This window comes from Callithrix jacchus, chromosome 1 (assembly GCF_049354715.1).
Source record: "Callithrix jacchus isolate 240 chromosome 1, calJac240_pri, whole genome shotgun sequence".
Taxonomy (NCBI): domain Eukaryota; kingdom Metazoa; phylum Chordata; class Mammalia; order Primates; family Cebidae; genus Callithrix; species Callithrix jacchus.
Window position 1 is genome coordinate 159,735,609 of NC_133502.1, and position 18,674 is coordinate 159,754,282.

At 40.0% G+C, this 18,674-nt stretch overlaps 1 protein-coding gene across 8 annotated transcripts in view; it reads right to left on the reverse strand.

Annotated features, from left to right (window-relative positions):
- The window catches only part of ECPAS (Ecm29 proteasome adaptor and scaffold), a 119,681-nt gene that overhangs the window by 20,597 nt on the left and 80,410 nt on the right, over nucleotides 1-18,674 (reverse strand). For all 8 annotated transcript variants that reach the window (XR_013535875.1, XM_009001202.6, XM_078374239.1 and 5 more), the window contains 11 exons: nucleotides 14,662-14,785; nucleotides 11,504-11,649; nucleotides 11,032-11,086; nucleotides 10,132-10,246; nucleotides 9,430-9,498; nucleotides 7,935-8,052; nucleotides 7,503-7,670; nucleotides 3,686-3,765; nucleotides 2,633-2,738; nucleotides 1,840-1,887; nucleotides 549-670 (listed from right to left, as the gene is read on the reverse strand). Coding sequence is in view for 7 of the 8 variants with exons in the window: in XM_009001202.6 (XP_008999450.2) it covers nucleotides 549-670; nucleotides 1,840-1,887; nucleotides 2,633-2,738; nucleotides 3,686-3,765; nucleotides 7,503-7,670; nucleotides 7,935-8,052; nucleotides 9,430-9,498; nucleotides 10,132-10,246; nucleotides 11,032-11,086; nucleotides 11,504-11,649; nucleotides 14,662-14,785 (1,151 nt within the window). In the remaining variant the exon portion in view is untranslated. The remainder of the gene's footprint in view (nucleotides 1-548; nucleotides 671-1,839; nucleotides 1,888-2,632; nucleotides 2,739-3,685; nucleotides 3,766-7,502; nucleotides 7,671-7,934; nucleotides 8,053-9,429; nucleotides 9,499-10,131; nucleotides 10,247-11,031; nucleotides 11,087-11,503; nucleotides 11,650-14,661; nucleotides 14,786-18,674) is intronic.

Genomic DNA, 18,674 nt, shown 5'->3' on the forward strand with positions numbered 1-18,674 from the left:
CTGCTGGAACTATTATTAATAATTTGTTCTACTTTTAAGAGTGAAATAAAAAAAAGTGAACTTTAAGATAAAGTTCTTAGACAGCACTGTAGTTTAAAAACAAACAAAACTCACAAACTAGAATCCTACACTATTAACTTAAAGTAGCCATATATTATATCTAAAAGTGTAAGTACATTTTTTAAAAAATATTTCATCATTGCAGATGGTAAACAGCTTATCTTAAATCTAATAATCTGTGAAATATTACTAAGTATTATAACGAACAAGCAAGCTCCTGAGAGCCTGCAGTGTAACAGGAAGATGTGTTTGTTGGGAGCAGAGCCTGATGACAATAGAACAACACGCTTGACTCAGAATGCCGGGCAAAAGTAAGGTCTCATGAGAATGTTTCTGCAAAAATATTCTGACTCGCAAGTTTTCACAAATGACCCAAGAGTCATTCTCCTAAATGTTTCTCCATATTTTCAAGAATCTAACCCCGAAAGAAACACAATTTCTAGGAACTGAGCAAATCCAACACATCCATTTCATCAACTGATGCACACCTGAGGGCTCGAACTTCTGTCACAGGACTCATCATTCCTTTGTCCAGAAGGCAAGGCAGAAGGGCAGCGATGGTTCTCTGGCCAGCTGCTCCTTTGGCAGGGTCACACATTTTCACACAGACCTCACATACAAAGAGCATGGATGTTAGTGAAAGTGACCACTCATCTAATAAAGCATTCATCTGACAAGACTTTCCACTTCATATATCCATGAAAAGAGTAAGTGAATCTACTTTCTATGATACTATAGAGAGAAAGAGGAATGAGATCTGAGACTGAGTCCTAGGTCTGCCAAGAACTAAACAGAAAATTTGGTAATGCATTTCACTGTCTACGCATTGGTCCTCCAATTTGTGAAATACAGAACAAAACAGATGATGATGAAATGAGACTATATGTAAGAAAACACTTTTAAAAAGGTTTAGGTCTGGGTGCAGTGGCTCATGCCCGTAATCCCAGCACTTTAGGAGGCTGAGGCAGGTGGATCACTTGAGCCCAGGAGTTCGAGACCAGCCTAGGCAATATGAAGAGACCCTGTCTCTACAAAAAAAATACAAAAATAACCCAGATCTCCAAGAGGTTGAGATGGGAGGATCACCTGAACCTGGGAGGTCAAGACTGCAGTGAGTAGTTATCACACCACTGCATTCCAGCCTGGGTGACAGAGTGAGACCCTGTCACAAAAATAATTAAAATAAAAAATTAAATAAAGAAGGTTTAAAGTGTTATCCTCATCATCATCATCATCAATAACATTGGGTGGCAGCACAATATAGTGGTCAAGATCAAATATTAAACAAGAAAACACCTGTACTTAAAACCTGGTTTTACTACTTATTAACAATGTGACCTATGGCAAGGCTTGTGTAACCAGAATGTAAAAGTTCCTGATATATCACAAAATCAAGTTCAAGTGGTAGATAATTTAGTTTCAAAAAGCTCTCTAAACTAATAGATATGAAAGGTAGATTTATATATAAACATAGCAAAAGCAAGAGAAAAGACAGGTGTTGCTTGATCTAACGGAGTGATGTGCTCTTCAGAGTCAAGTCAAAGTTTTATCTTCAGTTCCCCATTTAAAGAGACCACAAGTATACTCTGTTCAACATACTAGCACTGCAGTGTTTATAGCACTCACTTTCTCATTCACTGTAAGAGTAGTGAACTATACCATGAAGCCAATTATACAGCAACTAAATGTCATTTCCTATGGCAATCAATAAATCCTTATTGTCATGGTCACCCAGAACCCTGCCCCACTCCATTCCCAATGTAAGATAGGAGTTTTCACCTTGCTCAGAGTTTTCAGAGCTAGTTCTGCTGCTTTTCTTACAGATTCCTAAAAATGACAAAAGTGTGACATAATACAAGTTAGAGAGTTTCACTGTCATTTACTCTACGATTTGCAGTTTAATTACCTCAGACCCTATAGAGATTGGGGGAAAATCCTACATTTCATATCAGGTTAAAAGAATAAGTATCTTATCAGACTCTTTGCCCATGATGGAACACATTACCATGCCATACTATTAATTTTTAAACATTAATTGTAACCTATTTTGACCTTAAAAAAATTAGCTAATAACAGTTCAGAAACTAAATGTAGTTTAAAGGTAACTATATAAAGATCTATGTGAGAATTCTGAAACACTTGAAAGTCTCCAATAAATAAAGCAAAAAGAAAGGTAAAATTGAAGTGCCTAATTTTAACAGTAAAATATCAAAATACCTAAAATTAACATTGCCTAAGAAAAATCCAGGGGAATAATTAATCCCATTTACAGAACTGATCAAAATACCATTACTATGTTCAAAACTTTTATCTGTCCCTAATTCAACAGAATTATGAGATCTCTATCGAAAGAAGGTATATAGGCCACCTTTTTTTCGCTAAGTCTACTTAATTTAGATCTAAGGATATCCAACTTACAATTTCACAGACACATTAAGACTGAAACTTTGGGGGAAAATGTTGGTCTCTTAAAATTATCTGGAGATGGAATTTTGACATATACAACATAAATATTTTAATAATTCCAATTTAACTTTTTGTATATATAAATGCTGATTTATTTCTATAATACCTTGATATCATCTTGTACTCTAAAAAGCGTTTCCCAAATTTCTGGAAGTTTATCAATGATGTCATCTAAGGGTCTTCCTCTCAATAAATCATTCAAAGCTAAACAGCTGAAAATTAAAATTTCATTTCAATATATGATGAAGAAGGTCAATATTTTACTATGAAACATTTATACTAAAAAAGAATACAGATTCTGCCTCTAATTCAAGTTCTAATCCCCTTACCCCAAGACAGCTTGACTTCTCTCTGGGTCCCTCAAATATGCCAATATATATATGACATTTACAATTATAAAATGTTTGTTTCCCGCAACTATAATACAATCCCTTTGAGATGACACATAGGTTTTTATTCAACAGTGTGCCCCCAGGGCCTAGCACATTGCCAAGTATACAGTGGGCACTGAATCAATGTAATCTGTATACAGAAATGCTACACTATAAAGTCATGACAGTACAAAAATGTATCTTGGTGTCTACCAATTTAACAGGTAATCTCCAACTTCTTTGATTTCATACTTATATGAACTATGACAATTTAGGAAAATCATTGATCAAAGCTTAAATAGTTAAAGAAAAATAACTATCGAAAGCAGCCAACCAGAAATCATGCTTTTTAGTAGTTGTTGTTTTGTTTTGTTTTCTTCTTGTTTTGTTTTGAGTCAGAGTCTCACTCTGTTGCCCAGGATGGAGAGCAGTGGTGCGATCTCGGTTCACTGCAATCTCTGCCCCCTGGGTTCAAGTGATTCTCCTGCCTCACTCTCCTGAGTAGCTAGGATTACAGGCACATGCCACTGCGCCCACCTAATTTTTGTATTTTTAGTAGAGATGGGGTTTTACCATGTTGCCCAGGCTGGTCTTGAACTCCTGACCTCAGGTGATCCACCCACCTCAGCCTCCCAAAGTGCTGGGATTACAGGTGTGAGTTACCACACTCGGACAGCTTTTTAGCAGTTTTAATTTAGTCCTTTTGCACAAAGTATAAAACCTGGAAATTTTGAAAGGAAAAAAAATTCAGTTTTATTTGAGTAAATTTATATTCCTAAAAATGGTACCTGGATTCTCGAACTCGCCACATATTGCTTGTAAGGTTCTTAACCAAATCTTGAAGAATTTCTTTCAAATATTTATCCACCTAATGAAAGCAAAAGGATAAAATTTAACATGCAAATCCATCAATAATCAAATTATTCAACTCTGAACCACACTGGTTAACCACACTGACCATGTTTCTGTATTTTACAGTCTCCATGTCTCTCTAGGCCACTAAGCCCACAAATCTCTCCCCACTTTGGTCACTAAAAGCTGTCAGGTGATCATTCTAAAATGTACATTTGATGCTCTTATTTTCCTCAGTGCATGAGAATGAAGTCCAATCACCTATGCATGTACACAAAGCCTTCCATGACTTGTCCAGCCCCAAAAGTATCATGTTCTGACTCACTTCCTTTCCTTGGCACATACCACCTCTATCGACAATACCCTTCCCAAGTCCTACGTGCTTGGCTAATGCCTACTTGTCCCTCAAGGTTCGTATTAGCCATTCTTTCCCAGAGAATACTGGCCTGAGTAACCTCCTCACTGTTCCTGTAGCACCTTCTGAAGGTGCATCACACAAGATCGTACAGTAACTGCACTGTTTCACTATATGGAGACTCTCAAGGGGGTCGAATGCAATTATTGTTCAGGACAGTGAAGTTATCGAGAGACACTGTCTCACTTGTCATCAATGCAGTTATTGAGGGACAGTGCCTCACTCGTTATCGGTGTAGTTATTGAGGGACAGCGTTTCACTCATCATCGGTGCAGGTACTGAGGGACAGTGCCTCACTCGTCATCGGTGCAGTTACTGAGGGACAGCGCCTCACTCGTCGTCGGTGCAGTTACTGCGGGACAGTGTCTCACTCGTCATTGGTGCAGTTACTGAGGGACAGCGCCTCACTCGTCGTCGGTGCAGTTACTGCGGGACAGTGTCTCACTCATCATTGGTGCAGTTACTGAGGGACAGCGCCTCACTCGTCGTCGGTGCAGTTACTGCAGGACAGTGCCTCACTCGTTATCGGTGCAGTTATTGAGGGACAGCGTTTCATTCATCATTGGTACAGTTACTGAGAGACAGTGCCTTACTTGTCATCAGTGCAGTTAATGAGGGACAATGTCTCACTGTCATCGGTGCAGTTACTGAGGGACAGTGCCTCACTCGTTATCGGTGCAGTTATTGAGGGACAGCGTTTCACTCATCATCGGTGCAGGTACTGAGGGACAGCGTTTCACTCATCATCGGTGCAGGTACTGAGGGACAGTGTCTCACTCGTCATCGGTGCAGTTACTGAGGGACAGTGCCTCACTCATCATCGGTGCGGTTATTGAGGGACAGCGTTTCACTCATCATCGGTGCAGTTACTGAGGGACAGTGCCTCACTCATCATCGGTGCGGTTATTGAGGGACAGCGTTTCACTCATCATCGGTGCAGTTACTGAGGGGCAGTGCCTCACTGCCATCGGTGCAGTTACTGAGGGACAGTGTCTCACTGTCATCGGTGCAGTTACTGAGGGACAGTGCCTCACTCGTCATCGGTGCAGTTACTGAGGGACAGTGCCTCACTCGTCGTCGGTGCAGTTACTGCGGGACAGTGCCTCACTCGTTATCGGTGCAGTTATTGAGGGACAGCGTTTCACTCATCATCGGTGCAGTTACTGAGAGACAGTGCCTTACTTGTCATCAGTGCAGTTAATGAGGGACAATGTCTCACTGTCATCGGTGCAGTTACTGAGGGACAGTGCCTCACTCGTTATCGGTGCAGTTATTGAGGGACAGCATTTCACTCATCATCGGTGCAGGTACTGAGGGGCAGTGCCTCACTGTCATCGGTGCAATTACTGAGGGACAGTGTCTCACTCGTCATCGGTGCAGTTACTGAGGGACAGTGCCTCACTCATCATCGGTGCGGTTATTGAGGGACAGCGTTTCACTCATCATCGGTGCAGGTACTGAGGGACAGTGTCTCACTCGTCATCGGTGCAGTTACTGAGGGGCAGTGCCTCACTGCCATCGGTGCAGTTACTGAGGGACAGTGTCTCACTGTCATCGGTGCAGTTACTGAGGGACAGTGCCTCACTCGTCATCGGTGCAGTTACTGAGGGACAGTGCCTCACTCGTCGTCGGTGCAGTTACTGCGGGACAGTGCCTCACTCGTTATCGGTGCAGTTATTGAGGGACAGCGTTTCACTCATCATCGGTGCAGTTACTGAGAGACAGTGCCTTACTTGTCATCAGTGCAGTTAATGAGGGACAGTGTCTTGCTCATCTTTTTAACCCCAGTACCTTACCCAGTGCCTAGCTCATGATTGTTCAGAATGAAATATGAGTTTTACTTTTTAAGCCTCTGTTCTACTTAGCAACTTGGTAATAATGACAAATAATGGTAGACTCAGATTTATACCAATACTGACCCTCTCAAAATTTATGGCTTTTCCACTTTTATAGGTAGGAAAGGTTTTGTTATCCTTACTTACATGTAAGAAAACCAAGACAAAGAGGTAAATAACAAACTGATGTCTTCCTATGTCTGCTTCTCTCAGCATTCTCCATTGGTGATCTCATCCACACTGTGGCCTAATCCTTTCACTCACAGAGATGGCACTCTCAAGGGCCTAGGCCTGTGTCCTGAGCTCAGACCTACAAAGCCCAATGGCCTATTAGATCTTGCCTGACCCAGAAGTACCACAATTTCTCCTGGAGCAAGCAGAACTCATTGAGCCTTCAAAGCCGAACCCTCAAATACCACCATGAATAGGAACATACTCACCCTAGTACCAGACAGGAGAGACAGGAAGGAGCCACATTATAGCCAAAGATTTGTAAAACTTAGTAAGGAGCATGGAATTTATTTAAAATGAGCTAAAGCCACTGAATGATTTTAACCCAAAATGGCACAATCTAATTTGCATTTTTAAAATCTCTTTTGCTACTATGTAGATAATTAAATGAAGAAGGACAAAGAGAAAAGAAAAGACGATGATGACCTGTTCATCAGAAAAGAACTGGGAAAAGAAGAGAGTAGATTCAAGGAATACTTTGGAAGCAGAAACAACAGAATTTGCTACTAGATTCAGTTGGGGGTGATGGTGAGACACAGCCCAAAATAAAGTATGACACCAAGTTTTCCGGCTTGCGCAAATAGGTGAACAGTGAAAACAGAGGAGGAAAGTTATTTTTTAAGTCCTGTTCTGGGCACGTTGGGCTTATGGTATTCTGAAACAACACTGAAGTGAAAATTTCAAGTAGACAGTTACATACGCAAGTCTAGAGTGCAAGTGACATCTGGACCAAAAGTGTAAGACTGGGAACCTTCACAATACAGATGACATTTATATGCCTTGGAACTGATTGATATAGAGAAACCTCAGAAAGCAAAAGATACTCAGAGATAAGCCCTGAGAAATCTTAATATCTAAATGGAACATTCTGACCAGCCAGATGATAGGACACCAAGAGAGAAAACAATTTGGCAATTGCCTGCTTCCTTGGCTGTCTCCCCAACTAACCAAATTCACTGGAGGTGGGATTATGACCTATTTTCCACTGCATCAATAGTCTCTATCCACATTTACTATTCCATTCGTGTGAATATATAATCATTTCCTTAACCATCTGCCCAGTGGACATTTATATTGTTGCCATTTTGGAGATTTCAGTAAATGTTATCATATATGTCTTTGATGCCTTAAAAGAAGGAAAAAACATGGAATGAAAGACAATTTATTGGTTTGAACAAGTAAGTATAAAAACATTAGAAAGTAAGATGGGCACTGGGTTTAAAGCCTATGCTTGACCTGTTTTCTAACATGCAGGGGTCCACAGATACTTACCATGGATTTGTCAGTGACCAATGCATTCCAAATACTTGTCATGGCCTGTCGAATGCCAAGATTGGGATCAAACTGGTAACGATAAAGTCGAGGAACTAGCTGAGGCAGAAAAGGAGCCAACTGCTCTCCAGCTCTGGTAGCAATTACATTAAAACCAAAAGCAGCACCCTAAAAATAATAGGATAAAGTGACTCAGATGCACCCATTACAGTAAAATATTAACATAGCAAAAAATTCTCCCTCCCAAACTTATGCCTAAATACAGGACGATTTATTGGGCTTTCCAATCAATAGTAGCTTTGTGGGGTTCAGCCTTCTCATCAAGCACAGACTTTCACAAAATGCACTGTATATCATTTTCCACTGTCTGCCAATGTAGCATGTTTGATTTGCAGGGAAATAAAAAATAATCGTCCAGTGATAGCAACTTACCTTCCTAGAGTTCCACATTGCATGATGGTTAGCTAAATTCATAAATTTATACACCAGATCTGGCTGGCTAAGATCACTTGCCAGAGAACAAAGTTCCTTGTAAGTAGAAAGGCCCTGACTTGGAAACAAAGAAAAAGAGGTAGGCAGTAATACACTTCTCTCTCTCCAGCCTAAAAAATTACATCGTCAGTATTACTAGGACATACTAAAATCAAATTTTCACTCAATTTCTAATACTGAGTTATCTTATCATCATGGACACAGAAAGCCAGGTTGCAAAGAATATAAAAAGTCAGCTAATTCAACTAACAGCAATTCCTAAGCCTGTCTACATCGCTGCTGATAAATGACCTAAATGCACGTTTAAGTCCATGGAATTGGTGCCCTCACCACCTGGGGGTGCAACTCAATAATTCTTCATTATGTTACACATAATCTCACATGATCATAAGAGAATCATTTGAAGACTCTCATTTGAAGTCATTTGAAGACAACATCTGTCTTCCCTAAGACTTCTCTAAACTAGACCCCCCTAATCCAACTTGAGTCTTGTTAACGTTCCTCTGAACAAATAAAATCGGCTCAAATATCTAATAGTTTCATGTTATTTTGTAAAATGTAAGCACTTTTTTAAAAACTTAGAAGGAGAATAAGTAGAATGAAAACAACTTTTGATGTGCTAACAGCGCACTGTGGGGGAAAGTCAAGGACAGAACACACTGCAGCTTTCTCCTGTTGCAAACAACACTGAGGCAGGCTATGTGTGACACCACAGCAAGGCCCTGCAACCAGCAAAGATTTGCCTAACGATCCACAGAAATAAAGCATGATAAAATAAAGGAGGTCAAGCTCAAGCAATTTATTTTAAATGCTAAAGTAGTGGCCTCAAAGATGAAGAATACACCCACCCAAAAACTAGGGGCAGTGGGTGCACCTGGCTATGCTTCCAGGTGTCCCCCAGGACTCAGCTGCCTGAGATCTGACAGTTCTTGGCCTAGTCAGTCTCCCAGAAATGCCCTTAGGGCCCAAAATCATGGGCTCCCAAGTAGCCTCCCACCACCAATGGCTGGTCACTGAGGGGACATAAAGGGCCAGGCTCCATGTCTCAAAGCAGAACAACTCCAAAAGGCCACTCCATGCCAGCTCAGTGCTCCTCCAGAGGTCAGTTATCCACTGAAGCAATGGCAACAGTTCAGCTCCTCCCCCAGTCATAGGCCCTGTCCTGCTTCCTCATCACCCCAAAGTGATCCCTAGAGCACTACCCAATAAATTTCCAACCTAGAAATCTCCATCTCAGAGTTTATTTCCCATGACACTCAATTTAAGACATGAGCCTTTTTTTCCATATAAGTTTTCTTCTTCCACCAATAGATAACATTTTCTAAGAGAGTAGAAATCAACTTCATGACTGCTCTATTTACCAGACTAATAAATACATATATATATTTAAAGATGTTTATTACCATTAACTGACTGATGGATTTAGTATACTTACCCATCTGGTGTTTTGCCAAGAGCTCCCCCTTGGAATACCACTGTCTCTCCAGAAACTTCATGTTTAACTCTAAACCGAAACAAAAAGAATTTCAATAAGCTTAAAGCTTTTCATACTTGTTACAATTCATTGACAAAGTGATAAAACTGAACTTCCTATCAAGCATTTACCGTGTACAAGATATAAAAGTCCTTTCTATCAGGCAGCAAATTTTGTAAAATGAATCCAGAATGAACAAATTAACAGATGAAAACGACATTCCACATAATTTGCACTGAATTAAATGAGGTGACAACATGAAAAACTATCCTTCCAACAAGGCAGGCAACATAAAGCAGCAACCCCTCACACGGATGATTTCCCTTCACACTCTTCACAGATTAGACTATGAATGATATGTAAGCTTCTTCTCTGCATCTTAACTTCCATTTAGCCAACAGTAATTACGGCATCTTTCTAATCCAATGTATTATTTATCTGAGACCATTAAACTTTCAAAGCTTGACCTAGTGACATGCTCCTCAAGTTAACAGTATACACTGGAATAACCATGCTATTCACAGCACAATAACTACGGGCTTGCAATTTAGAAAAGCCTTCATAAACGAAAAAATGGAAAGCTGAATTTTCCTTCTCTGGCATATTCTATGTGTACAGACTTGCTCTATGGGTTTGAATCTAAAATGTTCAAGTTCACCATACCTTTTGCCAGTCATAAGTGTTTCTACAAGTGTAGAAACCAATTCCTGTTGATCTTGTTCATTGCCTAGTTCATACACCAACCCAAGGCCTTTTGATGCAACATCTTGGCTAAGTTCTACAAGAAAAGCAGACAAGATTGTATTACTTTTAAAAAAAATTGTCTACTTGCTATGAAATCAAAATTTTTAAAAAGTTATGGTGACATGGACCCAAAATGTTATCAAAATAAAGATATAAAAACAGAATCAATCTACCTATTTTATTTTGAAAAACATACTACTACTAAATCATTTCAGTGGACCACATTCACAGAAGATCCAGTTTACAAACCTAGACAATACTGATGGACCTATACAGTGTCACTGGACAGTGCAGTGACAAATTATCCACAGACTGTAAAGTCATACACATCAGAGATAAAACAGCCTCACAGGATGTCAATACACTCACACGTAATTTAAAAGTCAACGCAAGACCATGTGTTTAAATTAAGTTATAAAACAAAGCTACCAGTGAAATGTTTAACACATACACATTCACTCTCTCCTAGCTTAAATCGGAGAGGAAAAGTAACCAGAAGTACAAAAAAGCTATTAAGAGAGACACTAATGTTAAAGAAGGCCACAGCTCCATTTTTAAATGCAGACTAAGGAACATGTTCTAATGTATAAATATAAAAATAAATAAATAAGAACCTAAGTTTCTGTCTCATAACTAGAAATTTTGGTTTTTAAGCCATTAACATAATGCTTACCCTTACTACTAATAAATAAGGTTTGATCATTTGTTTTAATCACACAGTTCAAAAAAGTTTTCTTTTACGTTCATTAATCCAGGTTTTTCAACATTTAAATACAAGTTCAAATAAGTTTAGAAATCAAATATTTACCAACAACCTACCATCATTTTCTGATAGAACTGAAACAAATGCACTCTGAATTTCTTTAAGATGAGACTGAAAGAAGAAAAAGGCATTACAACACTGAAACTCTACCTCTTTGAGAGAATAAGAGTGTTACTCTCACCATGTACAAAATTTGTAGTCTTATTATCCAAGCCAGTTACAATCGCTGTTTTGTTCTCATCTTTACAGGTGGCCCAAATCACCTACCTGGAGCTGCACCACTTATAGGTAGTCTAACACATGCAAGCTGACCATTGGTCCAACTGAGCCTCCCCATCTCAAGCACTTCTGACTTTATACCTTCAAGTTTAAAATCATCTTCCAGCCTACATATACCATTCATTCCCTCATGTACAATGTATTTCAAAATATCTACTTTTGGTTAATGGTCTTCATCCTCATATGCTTTCCTTGCTACTTATAATACTGTGGTTTTCAAAAGGGCTGACCATATACAGCACGGCTCACCTTCACTTCTTTGTGGGTATTTAGCTTCCTCACAAGGGAAAGGAGCCAGATACAGGCTGCTTGCCTCACATGTGGGTTGGGGCTGATGATATGTTTATTTAAAATCACATCCAATACCCATGGAACCACATCATTCACTTTGGCTCCTGGGGAAAAACAAAGAAAAATAATAAAGAATTAAAATAATTCAACATAGTTTCCTGAAAAAAATTAAATTTAAATCAACATTTACTCAACATAACAATCCTGTAACATACTAAAGTCCAAATGACTAAGGTGTTTAAAGTTGCTGAAGGAATCAATAATTATTCACTCTAGAACAGTGTAAACAAAATTACATTTCAAAGGTACTAAAGTAACTTTTTAGTTCCCTAGAATGAAAAATTATCCCTACTCTCCCAGTGTCAGCAATTTTTCTTTGTTTCCTAGATCTTTCTCAACTTCCATCTAAAAATTAACAAATATCTTACTTTCCTCCTCCAGCTACCATACTGTTTTTCTCCTTTATTACTCCAGGGTTTCTGAACCTCAACACTACTGAAATTTTGGCTGGACAATTCTTTATTGTAGAGAACTATGCTACATGCTGCAAAATGTCTGGCAGCATCCTCTGCCTTCACCAACTAGAGACCAGGAGCACCCACCATCCCCAGTGTCTAAACATTACCAAATGTCCTCTGTGGGGCAAAAGTCTCACTCCTCCAGTAACAAGCATAGTTTTACATTAAGACCCTTCAAAATAGGTGTCTAAATTCATGTTCAAACTTTGCCCTTCTCTTTTCTTGAGCTCACTCCAAATAAGCCTTTTGCCTTCTCTTCTCCATGGACATTATTCACAGCAATCACGAATGACTTTCCTGTTGCTAAATCCAATGACTGTTTCCCAATTCTCACCTTAGTTCATCAATTGGCAGTACATGACATGTTCAATTCCGCCCCCCACCCTTCATCTCTTCATAGCTCCTCACTGTTCACACTACTCTAGTTCTCAGAGTCAGAATCCCTTCTTTTAATACCCATAACCACAACTCTAGCTGCCAGTAGTTCTGCTATCTGAGCAAATACAATTACCAAACTAACAAGTCCTTACTCAAGTCCCACAACATGCCCAGAATAATATGTAGAGATGCTAAGATGGCTAAGACCTGAGCTGTAACTGGCTCCTCAAATGCTGTTCATTCTATCCACAGCAAGACTGGTACACTATAACCAACAACATCCAAAGGCTGAGTAGCAGGCAGATAAGAATGACAGAACACACATGATCAAAATTCACATCAAAGATTCATCATCACCCCCTCTCCACAATATGTTATGTTTTCCTTTCCTGAAACAGACAAAAATAGAACTTTGACATTTAATGGACAATTTGAGATTCCTCTGGATGAGTAAAAAGCCAGGCAGAATGCAATCTTCCAAGAAGAGTTTGAAGCAATACAAGAATTCAGAGTATGAAGACTGGAATAGATACCTTTCTACTGGCCTTTATTTGCTTAAGTCACTATGTAAAAACCCATGGAGTGGCTGGGCGCAGTGGCTCATGCTTGTAATCTCAGCACTTTGGGAGGCTGAGGCAGGTGGATCACCTGAGGTCAGGAGTTCAAGACCAGCCTGGCCAACATAGTGAAACACCGTCTCTACTAAAAATACAAAAAATTAGCCAGGCATGGTGGCAGACTCCTGTAATACCAACTACTTGGGAGGCTGAAGCAGGAGAATCACTTGAACCCGGAAGGCGGAGGTTGCAGTGAGCCAAGATCGTACCACTGCACTCCAGCCTGGGCAACAAGGCGAGACTCCATCTCAAAAACAAACCAACAACAACAAAAAAAAAAAACATGACCTCAGAAACATGCCTCTCATTGCAAACCCACTCTTCAATGTGAACCCTCCCTGCTGTCAAGTCTCTGTTTTCACCTCTCACATGCAACCTGAAAATTCCCACTTCAGGTATGGCTGTCTAAGCTTGTTAACAATGTCACTTCCCTCCCTTATCTTCATCCTTCTATACAAATTTCTCCTTGCCTGATATGTGTTCAAGAAAAATCTCAAAAAACTGACTCTGATTCAGCTTCAGTCAATCCATAATTCTCATTACAGTGCAAGCAAAAGTGTGTTTTTCTATTTCCTTTAAACCTCTTTATGGTGGCTAATGAAATAAGAGGTGAACACATTACCATGGAGTTAAATGTTAACTATAACACTAACTGCAATAACTAAATTAATTTATTACTCATGATGGAACACAATCCATAATCAATTTGTTACCATGAGAATATTGTCATTTAATTTCCTTAGTTGAAAAGATAAAATATAAAAACTTGGTAACTTTTCCTTCTGTTTAAAATTTTTTTTAATTCTAGCTCAAATACTAAAATATATTTTCAATTCCAAATTCAAATTAAACCATAACACATTTGAAATCATGATACATATAAAGTCAGAAACCACATGTTCCCTCAACTATATGCTATCACTAAAAGCCAGTGTACCTGGAACACTAGCAGAAGGCACTGGGCTTCATTATGTAATGAAGGATTAGAGGATACCTCATCTGGAAACACCTATACCTTGAATTCTGAAACTGGCTAAACACTGAAATCCTCATGAAAAGAGCACAAGCTTCAAGGTAATCCAGAGCTAACTCCCCTGCTTGCTTGCCAAAGGGAAAAAAGTTACAATTTCATGCTGTCTGCTTTTTTTTTTTTTGAGACAGAGTCTCCCTTTGTCACCCAGGCTAGAGTGCAGTGGCATGATCTCAGCTCACTGCAACCTCCGCCTTCCAGGTTCAAGAGATTCTCATGCCTCAGCCCTCAGAATAGCTGGGATTACAGACTTGCGCCACCACACCCAGCTAATTTTTATACTTTTAGTAGAGATAGGGTTTCACCATGTTGGCCAGGCTGGTCTCGAACTCCTGACCTCATGTGATTACCCTCCTTGGCCTCCTAAAGTGCTAGGATTACAGGCGTGAGCCACCGTGCCTGGCCTCATGCTGTCTTCTTCCATCAACTATTTTTCTTGACTGAATGAAATTGGTATACAAATATAAATATTTGAAAAAGAATACGGAATGTATAATTTTTTTCCTCAAATATGATAAAGAGAACAAAAAGGTTACTTGATAATTATAAATTGATTAGTTGAATATTTGGTACCAGCAGGAGGAGTATATTCCTCTTCAGTCACTAGCCAGGCATCTCGGGCAGCCACAGAACTAGTTCCTACTGCCGCGCTGGTAATGGCTTCACCAATAGTGAACTGAAGTTCTATCTGCTTGGCCTGTAAGGAAGGAAGTAAAAGCCATGAATGAGAAAACACATTTCCCCAAAACATCCATTTCTACAGAACAGCTGCTTAAAAGTGTGTTTCTGAGCATGTTTTGTTTTCTGTTTTGTCCTAATTTGCTTTCAGCTAATTCAATGGCTCAAAGGCAGCGGAGGGTAAAGGAGCAAGGGCTTAAGAATGCCTTGAGGATATTTTTCAAAGTCTTTGCTGCCCTCCTCACCTCAGTAGAGAACCACTAAGCAGTGATTTACAATGACTGGAAACATAATATGGTTCACCCAAGGAAGACAGGGAATCCCATCAACTTTGAAGACATGTAATTCTTAGTATAAATTCTAGCTGTCTCTCACCATCTCTATATCCTTATTTAAATTTCCATGAGCCTCAAAAACTTCATTTCTAAGAGAAGCACAGTATCATCCATAACATTAAGCTTTAAGAATTAAATGAGGTTAATGTACATAGATAATATGCCTGATAGTGGTTACTCCACAATAAATAGTAGCCATTACATTTTATTAACATTTACTTAACAACTATTTAACTCTTTGAACTCTTAAATTATATGATATCTTGATGTTACTTTTAAATGGCTCAGAAAAAAAGAGAGAACAAAGCAAATGTAAAATGTGAAAATTTGGAAAATCTGAATAAAGGGCATACATGAGTTCTTTACACTATTCTTACAGCTTCACTGTAAGTTTGAAAGTACTTCAAAAGCCAAACATTTGAAAATTCTATATAGTACACACTCAAATATTTTAAAATTTGATTTGGAAATGTTGACATGCTTCACAAGTAGGAGTCACTGACCCAACATGTAACTACCTAGGCCTGCATTTTCCACTTTTTACTGTAAACCAGAAGAAATTAGGAGGAAGAAAAGAAATAAGGGAATGAATAGAGAACATGGAGGGCTATGAAAACACTGACTCTTTCAAGCATTAAGACAACAGCTGAGACTTTCCTATGCTAATCAGTAAACGCTCTGTTTGTGATGAGACATCAAGTGCTAATGCAACATGCTTCCCAGACTGGGTAAAAAGGATTTAAAGGCTTTAAATCCTACAGCTTCCCTGGTTAAAAGCTTCTCTTGGCAACTTTGAGCTGAAAAAAGGAATTTCAACATAATCCTTATTAGGGTTCATTTTATGTACCTGTTTTTGCCTCTTTCCTATAGTTAATAACAATACACTTGCCATTAAAATCAAAAACAAAACTCCATAAATATATTTATGAATAATACATTTATGAATATCTGGACTTCACTGTAAATATTCCAGAAATAAAAGGGGGTTCAACAGAGAAAATAAGAACAGACACATGGGAATTCATTACATTATTATCATTCTATTTTTGAACATGTATAAAATTTCCCATAATAAAAAGTTACAAGAGGGGTCAGGCGTGGTGGCTCATACCTATAATCTCAGCCCGTTGGGAGGCCGAGACCGGTGGATCACCTGAGGTTAGGAATTTGAGACCAGCCTGACCAACATGGAGAAACCTCCACTCTACTAAAAATACAAAACCAGCTGGATGTGGTGGCGCATGCCCATAATCCCAGCTACTTGGGAGGCTGAGGCAAGAGAATCGCTTGAACCCAGGAGTGGGAGGGTGCACTGAGCAAAGATCACGCCATTACACTACAGCCTGGGCAACAAGAGCGAAACTCCATCTAAAAACAAAAACAAAGTTACAAGAGGGAGCAGGAGGCAGGGCAAAGTGGCTGAACAGAGAGGGCGAGGTGAAAATGGTTAACAAGTACCAAAAAATAGAAAGAATGAATTCAGGCCAGGCATGGTGGCTCATGCATATAATCCCAACACTTTGGGAGGCCAAGGTGGGTGGATCACCTGAGGTCAGGAGTTTACAACCAGTCTGGCCAACATGGTGAAACCCCGTCTCTACTAAAAATACAAAAATTAGCCAGGCATGCTGGTGTGTACTTGTAATCCCCGCTATTCAGAAGGCTGAGACAGGAGAATTGCTTGAACCCAGGAGGCAGAGTTTGCAGTGAGCTGAGGTTGCACCACTACTGCTCTCCAGCCTGAGCAACAGAGCAAGACTCTGTCTCAAATTAAAAACAAAAAAAAAAAAAAGAAAGAAAGAATAAAAAGAAAATGAATGAGACCTAATACTCTTTGGTAGCAACTAGTGTGGCTATAGTCAATAATAATTTAATTATACATTTTAAAATAACTAAAAGAATATAATAGGATTGTTTGTAACTCAAAAGATAAATGCTTGAGGGCATGGATACCCTATTCTCCATGATGTGATTATTAAGCATTGCCTGCCTGTATCAAAACATCTCATGTACCCCATAAACACTCAACATGTACCTACAAAAACTTAAAACTAAAAAAAAAAAAAAAAAGCCCAATAGAACCTCATCCCCTCCCTATCTAATGCAGGAACGTCAAACTAAACTATCCACCAAAAAGCAACTTCATAAAAACTAAAATAATCAGGTGAGAGATCACAGTACCCGGCTTCAGCATAATAACAAGAAGAGACTCACTGAATAGTGTGGGAAGAACACACTGCCTATACCACCCCCTCCCAGTCCCAGGCAGCACAGCTTGGAAAGAGAACCTGTGTGCTTGGGTGAAGGAGAGCAAAGTGAGTGCGATACTTCACACTGCAACTCAGTGCCACCCTGTCACAGTAGAACACAGCACCAGGCAGAATTATGCCAGTGCCCAAACCTGGGCCAGAGGGGAATCAGCTTTTTCAGTGAGAGGAACCCAAGTCAGTTGACTAAAGTGACCTCAGCCCCCAAATACATTTCACCAGCAGCTAGGCCACCCCTAGGGGTAGGAAAACCAAGAGTACAGAAGACTTTATCTTACAACCAGGCACCAGTGCAGCCACAATAAAGCAAAGCACCAGGCAGAGTCCAAAAGCCCCACTTCCAGGATGTTGCTGTGGAAGAGCACTTCTAGACCCAGCCCGGGCGAGAAGGGAATCTGCTGGTGTGCCAGAAACAACCTAAGTCCCAAGTCCTGGGTGGCTCCAACACCTGCTGACTAAAGCGACCTCATCTTTGAAAAAGCATCAGCAGCAGTCATAGGCGCTGGGTGAGCCCTGGTACTGTGCTGGTCTGGGAGGCCATGGGCTTTGGGTGTAACCCAGCATGGTGCTAAGCTGCTATGGCCACATGAGTGCCCGCATTACCCTTCCCCTAACTTCAGGCAGCTCACTGTGGAGACACTCCCTCTACCTGGGGGAAAGAGAAGGAAGAGGGCAAGAAACTTTGCCTAGGAACCCAGAGAATGTTAGATGTCTTACAGACAGACACCGAGATACCCAAGTCCATCAACGCTGGGTATCTAGGTGTCTGTAAGAGTGGTAACACAACTGGGCTTAGAGTGCCCTCTAGTGCTAAAACAACTGCAGTGACCACAGGCTTAGGGAACTCAACACAGTCGTATTTGAATTCTAGGAAGGCCCTCTGAAGGACAGGTGCAAACAAGACCAGACTGTGAAGACTGAAATAAATATTTAACTCTTCAATGCCCAAACATTGATGAATGTTCACAAGCATCAAGGACATCTGAAAAAAAAAAAGTTTGAAAAAACATTTGCCCTAACCAGACTAAATAAGGCACTAGTGGCCAGTCCTGGTGTGGTGTAGATATGTGACCTCTCAGAGAATTCAAAATAGCTGTTATTGTTTGTTTTGAGACAGAGTCTTGCTCTGTGGCCAGGGTGGAGTGCACTGACACAATCTCAGCTCACTGCAACCTCTGCCTCCCAGGTTCACTCGTGCTTCAGCCTCCCAAGTAGCTGCAACTACAGGCCTGGGCCACCACACCCAGCTAATTTTTGCATTTTTAGTAGAAAATAGCTGTTTTAAGAAAGCACAACAACTTCAAGA